The sequence below is a fragment of the Geotrypetes seraphini genome, chromosome 10 (assembly GCF_902459505.1).
Source record: "Geotrypetes seraphini chromosome 10, aGeoSer1.1, whole genome shotgun sequence".
Lineage (NCBI taxonomy): Eukaryota > Metazoa > Chordata > Amphibia > Gymnophiona > Dermophiidae > Geotrypetes > Geotrypetes seraphini.
The window spans coordinates 103,301,537-103,317,147 of record NC_047093.1 but is presented as its reverse complement, the minus strand read 5'-3'; the positions used below and the strand labels follow the sequence as shown (position 1 = coordinate 103,317,147).

At 46.0% G+C, this 15,611-nt stretch overlaps 1 protein-coding gene across 3 annotated transcripts in view; it reads left to right on the top strand.

Moving 5' to 3' along the window:
• LRSAM1 (leucine rich repeat and sterile alpha motif containing 1) overlaps positions 1–15,611 on the top strand; it is a 542,506-nt gene that overhangs the window by 88,012 nt on the left and 438,883 nt on the right. For all 3 annotated transcript variants that reach the window (XM_033960298.1, XM_033960299.1, XM_033960297.1), the window contains one exon: positions 8,581–8,658. In XM_033960298.1, coding sequence (XP_033816189.1) covers positions 8,581–8,658 — 78 coding nt within the window. The remainder of the gene's footprint in view (positions 1–8,580; positions 8,659–15,611) is intronic.

The window sequence follows — 15,611 nt, the reverse complement described above, 5'->3', positions numbered from 1 at the left end:
GATAGCTTGGATTATGCAGAGGCCTGGGCATAGATCTTGTCCATTCGTTCGGTACTGGAGATCATTCAGAGCGGTTACAAGCTTGAAATCGCCCAGCCTATGATGGACTGATTTGTGGTCTCCTTGGTAGGCTGATAGTCAGGCCATAGAGTTTCAAAGTTTATGTATCATTTATATACCATCTATCAAGCAATAGCTAACCGGTTTACAGTAGGAATAATATAAGAAAAATATGGTATAAAGTAAAAAAATAAACAAAAAATTAAAGAAATTAAAACCAATATCAGGTATGATACAATAAAACTGGGGTTAAAAACAGACATGAATAGATCATGAGAGAGAACACTGGGGAATATAAAATTACATTGAGATACAAATAAAATAAAAGTGATGAGGGGGGAGTGAAAAGTCACAAAAGAGAGGTGGTCGTTTCTTAGGAAGCGTTTTTAGTTCTCAGCTAAAGTGCTCGCCTGTGTTTGAGGAGGAAATGAGATCTCAGATTCTGTACGCATCCCTGAAGAGAAAAATTTTAACTTTGGAGCGGAATTTTTCCAGTGAGGGTTCTAGCCTAATATCCAATGGTAGAATATGGGCTGCCTGAAGATTCAGGCTCGGGCAGATATTCCAAATACTTCATCGTGCCCAAGAAAGAATCAGACAATTGGAAACCCATTCTAGATCTTACATCAATGCAGTGCTGAAAGTTTCACGTGTCCAAGAAAGAATCAGACAATTGGAGACCCATTCATCTTATGCACATCAATGCAGTGATGAAAGTTTCATGTTTTTGCAGGGAGACAGTACGATAAGTCATAGAGGCGGTAGCTCCGGAGGAGTTTCTAGCCTCTGAATTTGACAGAGGCCTATCTGTACATTCCCATATATCCTGACCATAGAAAGTTCCTGAGGTTTCATTTCCTGGAAAAACCATGACCATTTCTTGGCCCTTTCCATTGAGCTGGCGACAGCATCTCACATGTTCACCATTGTGGTGCACCTGCGCAAGATGGTCTTGCAGGTTCATCCATACCTGGATGACTGGCTGATCAGAGCTCCATTGTTCCCAGAAGGAAAGCAAGCAGTGGCTCGTGTGGGATGGGTCCAACAGAGCCTGTGTTGGATAGTGAATTTCTGAAAGAACCAAAGAGATACATTGGTGTAAGGAAGTAAGAGAGGAGAGAAGCTGGACATAGGGAGATATACAAAAAGAGGGGCATGGATGAGAGCATAGGAACAGGGACAAAAAGGGAAATGCTGCATCTGCATGGGTATGGTATATGGAAATGGGGGTAATGCTAGAAATGGAAGGATATGTGGACACAGAAGATGGCTAGACATGGGGGAGAATAAGAACGCAGAAGGACGATGCTGGACAGGCAGGGCATAGAGATATAGAGGGATAATACTGTACATAGGAGGAAGGGATCATAGAATGGTGAGATGATGAAGGCAGGGAGGTGGGCACAGGGAAATACTAGAAAGGGAAGTATAGGAAACATAGAGGAGATGCTTGCTGAACATGGGGGAAAAACATGAGATGGAAGATGAATGGTGACCATAGAGAAAGAAGACATGTCAAATGGTCAGGAACCCTGGCAAGCGAATTAAGAGTAGACAGATGGAAACATAAACCAGAGCCTGAGACCAATGTGATGTGAAGAATAAGATGATAACAAAAGGTAGAAAAAAATTATTTTCTATTTTGTGATTAGAATATATCAGAATTGAAATATGTATCCTGCTAGAACTGGTGTTAGACATAACTGGGGACTGCAAAGCCCAGGCTGTGCTGCTTTAGCTTCCAGCTGGCTTAGGGCTCTCTCTGACCAGGGGTAATTGCTGTAGTTGCACTCCCCTACCACTATTCGTGTCATGTGTGACTGCAGTATTCTGTTAGCATGATTTTTCTTTGTAGCATTCTGTAATAATTTGGCTTATTCGGTTTTCTCGATAGTGGAGGGGATATTTATGAAGGGAAGGGGAGACAGTGGTTTTGTTGATCCTTACTCTGTATTATTTGTGTTTATAAAATGACAATTGTACAGAATATTGTTTCTTTTTATAATTTAATAACATATTCCTATTTCTCCTACTGTAAACCGCGTCGAGCTCTATGAACGTGGAGATGATGCGGTATACAAACCTAAGGATTAGATTAGATTAGATTAGATATTTTCAATATAAAATCATAACTATTCGAGGCATGTGCAGATGGGATCAGATGGTTTGCGGGGACGGTGCGGAGATGGGAACTGAGCTCATGGGGACAAGGCGGGGACAGAGACCAAGCTCACGGGAATTGTGCGGGCTGGGGGGGACAAATTTTTTGCACATGTTATTCTCTAGTAAGAACCTAATCTCTTTTTAGACAATTGGCAACTGAATTCAATGATTAAAAAAACTGAAGAAGCTGCTTTTGGATTTAAATTAACTACTGTTAAATGACATCTTTTGTGTCTTGTCTGCCTTTGATATAGCAACAAGAGGCTCATCTGATCAGATTTCTACCACCTGTAGTGTCCCTCCATCATGTGCCCAGTTCCTTATGCACCTTAATGTTACTACATCCGATTCATCCTTTGTTGCTGGCATCAAGGAGCATTTCCAACATTTAATAGATGCTTATTTTCCTGTTCATCTACTACACAGTTTAGGTTCTCTTTTACATTCATGTCTATAGAACAATTACCTTCCCAGATGATGTAAAAACATAGACAACAGAGGTTGTACCAAAACCAGATCAAAATGGAAGGCTCTATTTGTGATTTATAAACAATTGTACAGAATATTATCCCAGGACAAGCAGGCAGCATATTCTTGACTAATGATTGACGGCACCGACGGAGCCCCGGTACGGACAATTTTAGAGTGATTGCACTCTAAGAACTTGGAAAGCTCTAGCAGGCCGCACTGCGCACGCGCGAGTGCCTTCCCGCCCGACGGAGGCGCGCGGTCCCCAGTTTCTTAGTTTCCGCGGAGCTAAGAAGACGCACGTTTCAACGGCTGTTGAAAACTTTTTTCTATTTTCGCCTTCCCGCTCGCGTAAACTCGTTGGGAAATATTGTTTCCCTCATTTTATTTTCTTTTCTTTGTTAAAAAAAAAACAAAAACTTAATTCGTTTTTCTTTCATTTTTTCGGTTTCGCCCCAGCGGGGCCTGTTGCCACCATCGAGGCCTCGGCCTTCGATTTGGCTGAAGCCGTTTTTACATTCATGCCCCCTCAACCCGGGTTTAAGAAGTGTCAGCGGTGCGCTCGACCAATTTCACCCGACGCAGTCGGCACCTGCCTCGTCGACACCGCGCCGGTGTCGCACCCTTCAGGTAAGCCGGCTAAGAAACCTTCCCCGCTGGAGCGCCCTCCGGTCTCAGTGGCAGCGAGCCCAATCCTGTCGACCTCGAGGCGCCCGCGGAAGCGCTCCGCTCCGATTGAGGTAAGCCCCTCGACATCGGGTTCCTCTTCGGAGTGAAGAGCGGCACCCAAGGTACCGCAGAAGAAAAAAGCGGTACCGGTGCCTTCACTGGACGAGCGCATTGCCGCCGTCCTGCAAGTGCAGCTTAAAGAACAACTACAGCAGCTGTTACCTGCCCTTCTGACACCGAGCCTTCCAGTCCCGGTCCGGTCTGAGCCTCCGGTACCGACAGTGGAGCAGCCTCCTTTGTCGGCATCCATCTTGTCGGTACCGATGCATACCACTTCCTCGGTATCTATGCCAGTCTTAGCGCCGGAACCGAGATCCTTACACCAGGCTGTTCAAACATCGGCGCCGACACAGCCTATAACATCTCCCGGTACCGTTTCACAGAGGTCTGGGAAGTCGATGCATAAAACTCGACACCTAGAACCCTCCACACCGGAATCCCGGGACCGCAGTTTTCAAGTGCGGGACCCTGATCTGTGGGGCGATTCGGAGGACCCTCTTCTCTCAGAGGGAGAGTGTTCATCAGGAGAAGAGGATCCTTCTGTTTTGGATCCATCCTCTAAACCTGATGCAACTTCTTTTACCTCTTTTCTCAAAGAGATGTGTGAATCTCTCTCTATTCCCTTGGAGGCTGAATCCAAAAAATCCAAGGCATTTCTTGATGCTCTGGATTTTGACCAGCCTCCAAGGGAATTTCTCAAATTGCCTCTCCATGACATATTAAGAGAGACATTTTACAAAAATCTAGAGACACCCTTGACCATCCCAGGAGCTCCCCGCAAACTGGACTCCTTATATAAGGTCATACCTATTCCAGGCTTTGACAAGCCGCAACTCCCCCATGAGTCCTTACTGGTGGAATCTACTTTAAAGAAATCCACGGGGGCTAGTGTATACGCTTCTGTCCCTCCTGGCAGAGAAGGTAAGGCCATGGATAAGTTTGGCAAGAGGTTGTATCAAAATGCGATGCTAGCAAATAGATCAGGGAACTATGCTTTCCATTTTTCTTTTTACCTTAAGCATCTCATTCAGACTTTGTCATCTTTTGAGAAATATCTCCCTGACCGTAAAAAATCTGCCTTTCGCCAGACTTCTTCATCGCTCTTACAACTGCACAAGTTCATGGTCAGATCAATCTATGACACCGTTGAGCTGACCTCTAGGGCCACGACTATGTCGGTAGCTATGCGGCGACTGGCCTGGCTCAGAGTTTCAGAACTCGATGTCAATCATCAAGATTGACTGGCCAATGCACCTTGTTTGGGGGATGAGCTGTTTGGAGAATCCATGGACTCCACTACTCAGAAACTCTCAGCTCATGAGACTCGATGGGACACTCTCCTTAAGACAAAGAAGAAGACCCCACCTACTAGGCCTTTTCGCCAACAATCGGCCTATCAACGTAGATTTGTGGCTCGTCCTTTACCTCAGACCCAGCAGCAACCCAGGCGTCAGAGGCAACAACAGAGGCAAGCTGCTAGACCAGCACAGCAGCAACAGCAGGTGAAACCTCCCCCTTCACAGAAATCAACTCAACCCTTTTGACTTGGTTCTCCAGGACATAGCCAGTCTCTCTCCTTCTGCCCATCTTCAGCAGCCCATAGGAGGACGCCTTACTCATTTCATAAGCCGTTGGGAAATCATCACCTCGGATCAGTGGGTCCTCAACATCTTCCACCACGGCTACTCTCTCAATTTCCAGACTCTTCCTGCCCAAAGTCTGCCAAGAGAGTCTGCTTTGAACACTTCTCAGTCTTCCCTCCTTCTTCAAGAGGTTCAATCCCTCCTTCTTCTGAATGCCATAGAGGAGGTTCCTCTGGATCAAAAGGGGCAAGGATTTTACTCCCGTTACTTTCTAGTTCCCAAAAAGACAGGAGATCTCAGACCCATTTTAGATCTTCGCGATCTCAACAAATGCTTGGTAAAAGAGAAATTCAAGATGCTTTCTCTAGCTACTCTTTATCCTCTTCTTAATCAAGGCGACTGGCTATGTTCCCTGGATCTCAAAGAAGCATACACTCACATACCGGTCAATCTGGCCTCCAGACAGTACCTCCGCTTCATGATCAACCATTGTCATTACCAATACAAGGTGCTACCATTTGGTCTGGCCTCCTCTCCAAGAGTGTTCACCAAATGTCTGATTGTGGTGGCCGCCTTTCTACATTCCCACCATCTTCAGGTGTTTCCTTACCTGGACGATTGGTTGATAAAGGCCAATTCTTCTCAGATAGTACTCCAGGCCACCAACCAGACCATCATGTTTTTACAACTTCTGGGGTTCGAGATCAATCTACCCAAATCTCATATTATCCCCACTCAGAGACTTCAATTCATTGGAGCGGTGCTGGACACAGTCCTCATGAGAGCTTTTCTGCCGTCCAACCGTCTTCACACTCTCCAATCTCTGTGTCAGCAGGTGCTTCATCAACGTTCCATCTCTGCCAAGCAAATGATGATACTCTTGGGTCACATGGCCTCCACAGTTCATGTCACACCCTTCGCACGTCTCCACCTACGCACTCCTCAATGGACCCTAGCGACCCAGAGGTCCCAAGCGACGGATCCTTGCTCACGACACATATCTGTGACATCCTCTCTTCATCAGTCTCTACAATGGTGGTTGATATCCTCAAATCTCTCCAGAGGTCTTTTGTTCCATCTACCTCCTCATCAACTTGTCATCACCACCGACGCCTCCCCTTATGCCTGGGGAGCTCATTTGAACGAATTCCAAACTCAAGGACTTTGGACAGCCCAGGAAATGAAACATCACATCAACTTCCTGGAACTCAGAGCGATGTTTTATGCCCTCAAGGCCTTCCAGCATCTTCTCTTTCCTCACGTCCTTCTACTGTGCACAGACAATCAAGTTGCGATGTACTACATCAACAAGCAGGGTGGGACGGGCTCTCACCTCTTGTGCCAGGAAGCCCAGAAGATTTGGGCTTGGGCCACAGATCACCACCTATTCCTAAAAGCTATCTACATTCAGGGAGAACAGAATTCCTTAGCGGACAAGCTCAGCAGAATTCTCCAGCCTCACGAGTGGACACTCGATCCTTTTACTCTGCAGTCCATTTTCGCTCAGTGGGGCACTCCTCAGATAGACCTCTTTGCAGCTCCTCACAATCATCAGCTGCCCCACTTTTGCTCCAGACTCTACTCTCCTCACTGTCTGGCAGCGGATGCATTTCTCCTGGATTGGTCCAATCTCTTCCTGTATGCTTTCCCTCCTCTGCCTCTCATGCTCAGGACCTTGTTCAAGCTCCAGAGGGAACAGGCCACCATGATTCTGATTGCGCCACGGTGGCCCAGGCAACATTGGTTCTCCCTTCTACTTCAACTCAGTTCCAGGGAACCTATTCTACTTCCACAATTTCCTTCTCTGCTCACACAACATCAGGAGACCCTTCTGCATCCCAACCTCCAGTCTCTGCACCTGACAGCCTGGTATCTCTCGGGCTGACTTCAAATGATACTCTTTTATCTCTGCCCGTTCGTTCTGTTCTGGATGCCTCCAGGAAACCGGCCACCCTGCAATGTTACCATCAGAAGTGGACACGGTTTTCTTCCTGGTGTCTTCTTCATCATCATAATCCTTCGTCCCTTGCTGTGGAGACCGTGTTGGATTACCTTCTTTCTTTGTCTGATTCTGGTCTCAAGTCTAATTCCATCAGAGTCCACCTCAGTGCTATTGCTGCTTTTCATGAGCCAGTCCATGGGAAACTCCTTTCAGCTCATCCCTTGGTCTCCAGATTCATGCGAGGACTTTTCAATGTGAAACCACCTCTTAAACCTCCTCCTGTGATCTGGGATCTTAACGTGGTTCTTTCAGCCTTAATGAAACCTCCGTTTGAACCTTTGGCCACGGCTTCTTTCAAATTTCTCACTTGGAAGGTTCTCTTCCTGATTGCTCTCACCTCTGCCAGGAGGGTCAGTGAGCTCTATGCACTAGTAGCAGACCCACCCTTTATCGTCTTTCATCAGGACAAGGTGGTTCTGCGTACACATCCAAAGTTTCTCCCTAAGGTTGTCTCTGAATTCCATCTCAACCAATCCATTGTTCTGCCTGTTTTCTTTCCGAAACCTCACTCTCACTCTGGAGAACAGGCTTTGCATACTTTGGACTGTAAGTGGGCTTTAGCTTACTACTTAGACCGTACTAAGCCCCACAGATGATTCCCTCAACTCTTTCTGTCCTTTGATCCGAATAAATTGGGACATCCTGTTTCTAAACGTACGCTGTCCAATTGGCTCGCAGCGTGCATTTCTTTCTGTTATGCTCAGACCGGACTGACTCTGGAAGGTTCTGTCATGGCCCATAGAATTAGAGCTATGGCAGCATCTGTAGCTTTCCTCCGTTCCATGCCTATTGAGGAAATCTGCAACGCTGCCACTTGGTCCTCAGTTCATACTTTTACATCTCACTATTGTCTGGACGCATTCTCCAGACGGGATGGTCACTTCGGCCAATCTGTTTTGCAAAATTTGTTTTCCTAATGGCCAACCTTCCCACCATCCCTCTTTTTGTTAGCTTGGAGGTCACCCATCAGTCAAGAATATGCTGCCTGCTTGTCCTGGGATAAAGCACAGTTACTTACCGTAACAGGTGTTATCCAGGGACAGCAGGCAGATATTCTTGTGTCCCACCCACCTCCCCGGGTTGGCTTCTTAGCTGGCTTATCCTAACTGGGGACCGCGCGCCTCCGTCGGGCGGGAAGGCACTCGCGCGTGCGCGGTGCAGCCTGCTAAAGCTTTCCAAGTTCTTAGAGTGCAATCACTCTAAAATTGTCCGTACCGGGGCTCCGTCGGTGCCGTCACCCATCAGTCAAGAATATCTGCCTGCTGTCCCTGGATAACACCTGTTACGGTAAGTAACTGTGCTTTGTCCCCTTTTATACTTTAATAAAAATATTTAAATATTAGGTCATAGGTATTCGAGGCTTGTGCAAATGAGTCTGCAGCGGAGCCTGCAGGGATAGCATGGGAAAAGAGCCTGCAGGGATGGGGATAAACTTTGTCCCATGTCATTCTCTACTATAAAGGTCACCATGGTAATCTGATTACTATGTTAGCTTCAAAGGGTCTGTTTGTAGCAGTTCCTTAGATCTTATATAGAGTAAGTTATGTATGCAGATTTGTATTTCTCTTTTTATAGGTATTGATTGTTCATACAAATTACTTGACTTACCTGATTCCAAAATCTTGCCACCTTATGGACCTTGGAACACTGAAGGTAATTGCTTTACTTTTTATTTATGTAAATTATATTTGTAGTGATATCAAAGTGAGCAAAGAATAGCAGCAGGAAAGATTCAGTTATTTGTGAGAGGTAGTGTTGTTCTTAAAGTACTTTTGAATAAATAAAATAAATAAATAAAATAATTACTGTAATTACATTACCCAACTAGGAGAGTAGTTAATTGCTGATTTCATTTACCGGTTTAGAGGAACTAATTACTTTTCCTTTACTTTTGAACATGACATGGATGCAAATAGAAATATAAATTGAAAAATTGAACTGGGAAGCCCAAGAAGTCAAACTTGGCATGTATTGCAACAGGTTATATATTTATAAGCCCTCTCTTTCTTTAGTGATCAACTGACTGTCTTTTGAATAATTTATCTATCAAAGAATTTGATTCAATAATGTAAACTAAGGCACTTGCAATGATGGGCAAGGGTCAAAATCATAATTTTCTTTTCTAAACTTGAGAGCAAGGTAATGAATCCTAAGCTAACATGATATGCTTTCAGCAAGACAGTGATCATCTGACTGTTTACAGCTTTTGAGGGCAAAACCACAGACTATGGAGAGGGACCAGCCCAGGGAAGGTACTGGCACTGTACAGCAACAAATCCTCTGAGTCATTGTGTTGCCTCCTCGACTGAACTCTGTCTTTATGCATCGTGTCCTCTCTGGCAGAATGCTTGGCACTGTGCATCAGGAAGTCCTCTGAATCTTTGCTCCAAACTAGGATCATAGACGAGATTAAAATCACCCCCCAGCACCCAAGACATGTCAGGGTATTTACTCAACGCCTTAAATAAAGTGCTGTAAAAAGACTTGTCATAAACATTTGGCGCATAAATATTACAGAGAAGCAAAGATTTCTGGTCTAGAACTATATGAGCTAAGACAAATATACCAGAAGGATCTGCATATACTTCATTCACCGTCACATCTAAATTTTTCTGGATGAGAATCAAGACCCCTGCCTTCCGCCTTAATGCTTCAACCCCCATCACCCGCCCAACCTACCATCTAGCAAATTTATCATGTTCCAGAGAAGTCAGGTGCATCTCCTGAAAAAAGGCAATATCTGCCTTGTGACGATTCAAGGTCTGCAATATCTTTTGCCACTTAACAGGTGAAGTAACCCCATTAGCATTCCAAGATATTAGTTTAATCATTAGAGTCCTTAAAAACCAAGATCAATGATGAAACCAATGTCAAAAGAGAAGGAAGGGTGGGGCTGTCCCAGCCTACAGACCCACCAGTTCCACAACCTCATCAGAGTGGCGATCAAGTTCACCCAAAGCCAAAAATAGGAGCAGCAAACCCCAGGATAGCGTCCCCCTAGCCAGACCTAAAAAACAAAACTCTTGGGTACTCCCACCACACAGTTCCCCCCTCTCCAGATGTAAGAATAATCTCAGAAATCAGGGCCAACAACCCCCCAAATAGCTGTTTATCCCAGGACAAGCAGGCAGCTATTCTCACATATGGGTGACGTCACCAATGGAGACTCGATGCAGAAGCATCGCAAGCAGACTTGCTTGTAGAAACTAGAAGTTTCGAGTCAGCTGCCCGCGCATGCGCGAGTGCCTTCCCGCCCAGCAAAGGGTGCGTCTCCTCAGTTTTCCGCGGAGCCGAGAAGTCCATCTTTGACTCTCTGCGTTTAACTTATTTCGCGCCTTCTCTCACCGCGGTTTGTGTTCTTTTTCTTCACAAATCGCTGTATTTATTTTACTTTCTTTTATTTCTAGTTTAAAAAAAATTTATTTTTTCTTTCTTCCGTTTGGCTGCCAGGGCAGGCCGCTCGGCTACAGCCCAGGGGCTTCGACCTTGCAGCGGCTATTTTTCCTCCTATGTCCCGGCCAACAACAGGCTTTAAGAAGTGTAGCCAGTGTCAGCCTGCGATTTCTCTCACGGACCCACACAGTAGGTGCCTCAAGTGCGTTGGGCCAGACCATCATCCGAAGACGTGGGAGCACTGTGCTATTCTTCAACCTCGAGCCCTTAAACATCATCTACTTTCAGTGGAGAAGCTCTTCGGGATGGATTCAACCTCTTCCACGACTCCGAAGCTGACCTCGGCCTCACCCTTGACCGAGGGTCCTCCTGCCTCCACTGCTTTTACCTCGAGCCTCATCACACCTTCTTCGTTTGCAGCGGCTCTTTCCTCGACGACGTCTGCTGTATCTTCCCCTGTATCTTCAGGTCAGATAGCTCAGCAGACAGTTCCACCGGTGGTGCTTAAGGTGCCTAAGACTTCCAAGTTGAAGCACATTTCCACTGCCTCTGTGGAACCTCCACCCAAAGCAGATGGTCCGGTTTCAGACGCGGATCCATCCTTGCCGGCTTCTTTCCAGACAATGTTAGAGAAGCAATTTATCCTGTTCCTTACTAATATGGGACCGAAGCTTGCTACTCTAATCCAGCCTTGGCATCCTGCAGACTCCTGCGAGGTCGAGTCTCTTCCTGTGCCTCGGCCTGAGCTTGCACACTCTCTGCAGGGAGCAGAGTCTCTGCGAGTGTCTGGTCTGGCATCTATGCACATAAAGCAAGGAGCAGATTCTTTGCAAGTGCCTCGACAGGAATCCTCACACTCCATACAAGGAGCAGAGTCTTTGGGAGTGCATCGAGGTTCCTCCATCAAACCTCTGGAGCTTCGATCCACAGCTTCCAGCCCCATCCATTCCTTGGTGCCATCGACTGCTTCCATCTCCGGGGCGAAGTCTCCTCGAACTTCGAGATCTGCTTCCAAGCACCGTTCTCACCGACATTCGAGGCCTTCATCGAGGCATACTTCCAGGCATAGCTCTTCTTCCAAGGAGTGTCCTTCTTCAACTAAGCCTCGATCTACACCTTCTAGTTCTAGTAGACCACCGACTCCTCGATCGAGGTCTCCACTTCCAAACCTCGAGGACTCGGCGGTTTTGATTGCTTCAACCAAGTCTCCCTATTCTTTTGATGCCTTTTTTCTGGCTGAAGCCTCATCTTCGACCCAGGCTGCCTTGACGACCTCGAGTCCTTCTCGAGACAAGGCAAGGCATTGGCGGATCTGCTATTTTTCTCCTATTTTCTTCGTCAAATGGCTATTGACTTGGACCTTCAATTAGATGCTGGTTCCAAATACTCTAAGGAGTATCTCGAAGTCATGCATCTGCCTCAACCTCCGGCAGAGTCACTTAAGCTTCCTCTTCACAAGCTTTTGTCTCAGACTTTTACCAGATGCCTGGAGACTCCTTATGCAATTCAAGCTGTTCCAGGCAAATTGGACTCCAGATATAAAACTCTCTATTGCAAAGGATTTGAGAATTCACAATTATCTCATCAATCCCTACTTGTGGAGTCATCCTTGAAGAGGTCCCATTCTTCCAAGGTTTATGCTACCATTCCTCCTGGAAGGGAAGGGAAAACTATGGACAAGTTCGGACGTCACACCTATCAAAATGCCATGATGTCCTCTAAAGTCCTTAATTACAATTTCCATTTTATCACTTATTTTGAGTTCCTCATTGCTCTTTTGCCTAAATTTATCACTTATTTAGATACTCAAAAGCACTTTGAATTTCAAAAAGTCATCGCTTCTCTATCAAAACTCAGATTACATCTACTTCAGTCTTCTTACGATGCCTTTAAGTTGTCTGCCAGGGCAGCTGCTTGTTCTGTAGCAATGCGCCGCCTTGCTTGGCTTTGTACCATTGACATAGATCCTAATCTTCAGGACAGCTTGGCTAATATTCCTTGTGCAGGCAATGACCTCTTCAATAAATCTATTGAAGCAGCCACCAAGAAATTGTCTGAGCATGAAAAATCCTTTGCTTCTATTGTCAGACCTAAACCGAAGCCTGCTCCTGCCAAGCCTGCATGCCCTCCTCCTATTTACCAGAGGCGTCTTGCTCCGAGAGCGGCTCCTTACACTCGCCCTCCTCTCAAGAAACAGCAGAATCAGAAGCAACAGAAACCTCAACCTTCTGCTGCACCTAAGGCTACACAGCCTTTTTGACTGTTTAAAACAGAGCATAACCTCCACTGTTCTGTCTCTGTCCTATATTCCCCCTATTGGAGGTCATCTCCATTATTTTTACCACCGATGGGAGACAATCATATCCGACTTCTGGATACTGTCAATCATCAGGGAAGGATACTCTCTTCATTTCTCTCAGGTTCCACCAGAGCTTCCTCCAAGAGAGTATCCTTCCAGTCCATCCCAGAGCACCCTTCTTCTTCAAGAAGTTCAAGCTCTGCTTCGTCTCCATGCCATCGAACCAGTTTCTTTGGAACAGCAGAACCAGGGGTTTTACTCCCGTTACTTCCTTGTTCCGAAGAAGACGGGCGATCTGTGACCCATTCTGGATCTCAGGGCTCTCAAAAAATTTTTAGTCAAAGAAAAATTTTGCATGCTATCCCTGGCATCCCTGTATCCCCTCCTAGATCAGAATGACTGGTTATGCTCTCTGGATCTCAAGGAGGCTTATACTCATATTCCCATTCATCCGGCCTCCCCCCAATATCTCTGATTTTGGGTGGGGAATCTGTATTATCAGTACAGAGTGCTGCCCTTTGGCCTGGCTTCCTCTCCCAGAGTGTTCACCTAGTGCCTAATAATGGTAGCAGCAGCTCAAAGAAACCATGGTCTTCAGGTTTTTCCCTATCTCGACAACTGGCTCATCAAAGATTCAACATCTCAGGGGGTTATTGTAGCGACCCAATGGACTACGTGGTTCCTACAAAGTTTGGAATTCAAAATCAACTTTCCCAAATCACAACTTCAACCCTCTCAGAATCTACAATTCATTGGAGCTGTTCTGAACACTATCCAACTCAGAGCATTCCTTCCGCAACAAAGTCTGGAAGCTCTCCTACAACTCTGTCATACAGTGTCTTCCCGCTCCTCCATATCAGCGAGAGAAATGATGGTACTCCTGGGTCACATGGCCTCCAAAGTACACGTGACTCCTTTTGCCAGACTTCACCTCAGAATTCCTCAGTGGACCCTGGCATCTCAGTGGACGCAGGTTTGGGACCCACTTTCTCGACACATAACAGTCACTCCTTCATTGAAACAGTCTCTCCGTTGGTGGATGCTCTCTTCCTATCTTTCCAGAGGCTTGCTGTTTCAAACGCCCCCCCCCCTCAGGACAGATTCCTCGACCTTCGCTTGGGGCGCTCATCTCGATGGTCTCCGTACTCAAAGCCACTGGACCAGTACGGATCGTCAGTGTCATATCAATCTGTTGGAATTCAGAGCGATTTTCAAGGCTCTCAGCGCTTTTCAACATCTTCTTCACGACCAGGTAGTCCTCATTCGGACAGACAACCAAGTCGCCATGTACTATGTCAACAAATAGGGAGGGATGGGATCTTCCTCCCTTTTTCAAGAAATTTTGAAGATTTGGGACTGGGCAATCCGCCACAACACCTTCCTCAAAGCTGTCTACATCCAAGGGGCTGAAAATTGCTTGGCGGACAACTTGAGTCGTCTTCTGCAACCTCACAAATGGACACTCCATTCCTTGCCCCTACATCACATCTGAGGTGTGGGGAACACCTCAGATAGATCTCTTTGCAGCTCCCTACAACCACAAACTGGCTCAGTTCTGCTCCAGGATATATTCTCCTCATCACCTAGGCAGATGCTTTTCTTTTGGAATGGATGAATCTCTTCCTGTATGCATTCCCTCCATTCTCAAGACTCTAGTCAAGTTGAAGAACGATCATGCCACCATGATTCTGACTGCTCCTCGGTGGCCGAGACAACCTTGGTACTCCCTTCTACTTCAACTCAGCAGCAAGGAGCCATACATTCTACCAGTTTTTCCATCTCTGCTTACACAAAGTCAGGGATCTCTGCTTCATCCCAACCTGCAGTCTCTACACCTGACAGCTTGGTACCTCTCAACATAACTCCTCTTCAGTTTTCTCAACCTGTAAGAGACATTTTAGAGGCTTCTAGGAAGCCTACCACTAGAGACAATGCTATCACCAGAAATGGTCTATTTTTTCTAAGTGGTGTTTTTCTCAGATAAGGAGCCTCAACATTCCTCCTTATCTTCTGTTTTGGACTACCTTTTGCACTTATCCACCTCTGGCCTCAAGTCTACATCGATCCGAGTCCATCTAAGTACAATTGCTGCTTTCCATCAGCCTATTGAAGGGAAACAACTCTCTGCTCATCCAGTGGTTTCCAGATTAATGAAAGGACTTTCCAATGTCAAACCTCCTCTCAAACCACCTCCAGTGGTTTGGGACCTCAATGTTGTTCTTGCTCAATTGATGAAACCTCCATTTGAACTAATGTCTACGGCTCATCTGAAGTATCTCACTTGGAAAGTGGTGTTTCTCATTGCCCTCACTTCTGCTGGAAGAGTCAGTGAGCTGCAAGCTTTAGTTGCTGATCCACATTTCACTGTGTTCCATCATGACAGGGTGGTCCTTCGTACTCATCCTAAATTCCTCCCTAAAGTGGTTTCGGAATTTCATCTCAACCAATCCATTATTCTTCCAGTGTTCTTTCCAAAGCCTCATTCTCATCCTGGAGAATCAGTTCTTCATACTCTGGACTGTAAACGTGCTTTGGCCTTCTATTTGGAATGCACCAAACCACACAGAACTGCTCCTCAACTTTTTGTCTCTTTCGATCCAAACAAGTTGGGACATCCAATCTCTAAACGTACCATCTCAAACTGGATGGCTGCTTGTATCTCTTTCTGCTATGCCCAAGCTGGATTACCGCTACACAGTAGAGTCACAGCCCCTAAGGTCAGAGGAATGGCAGCTTCAGTAGCTTTCCTCAGATCTACACCTATTGAGGAAATTTGCAAAGCTGCTACTTGGTCCTCGGTTCATACTTTCACTTCTCATTATTGTCTGGATGTTTTCTCCAGACGGGATGGTCATTTTGGCCAGACAGTATTAAAAATTTTATTCTCCTAAATTGCCAACTTTCCCATCATCCT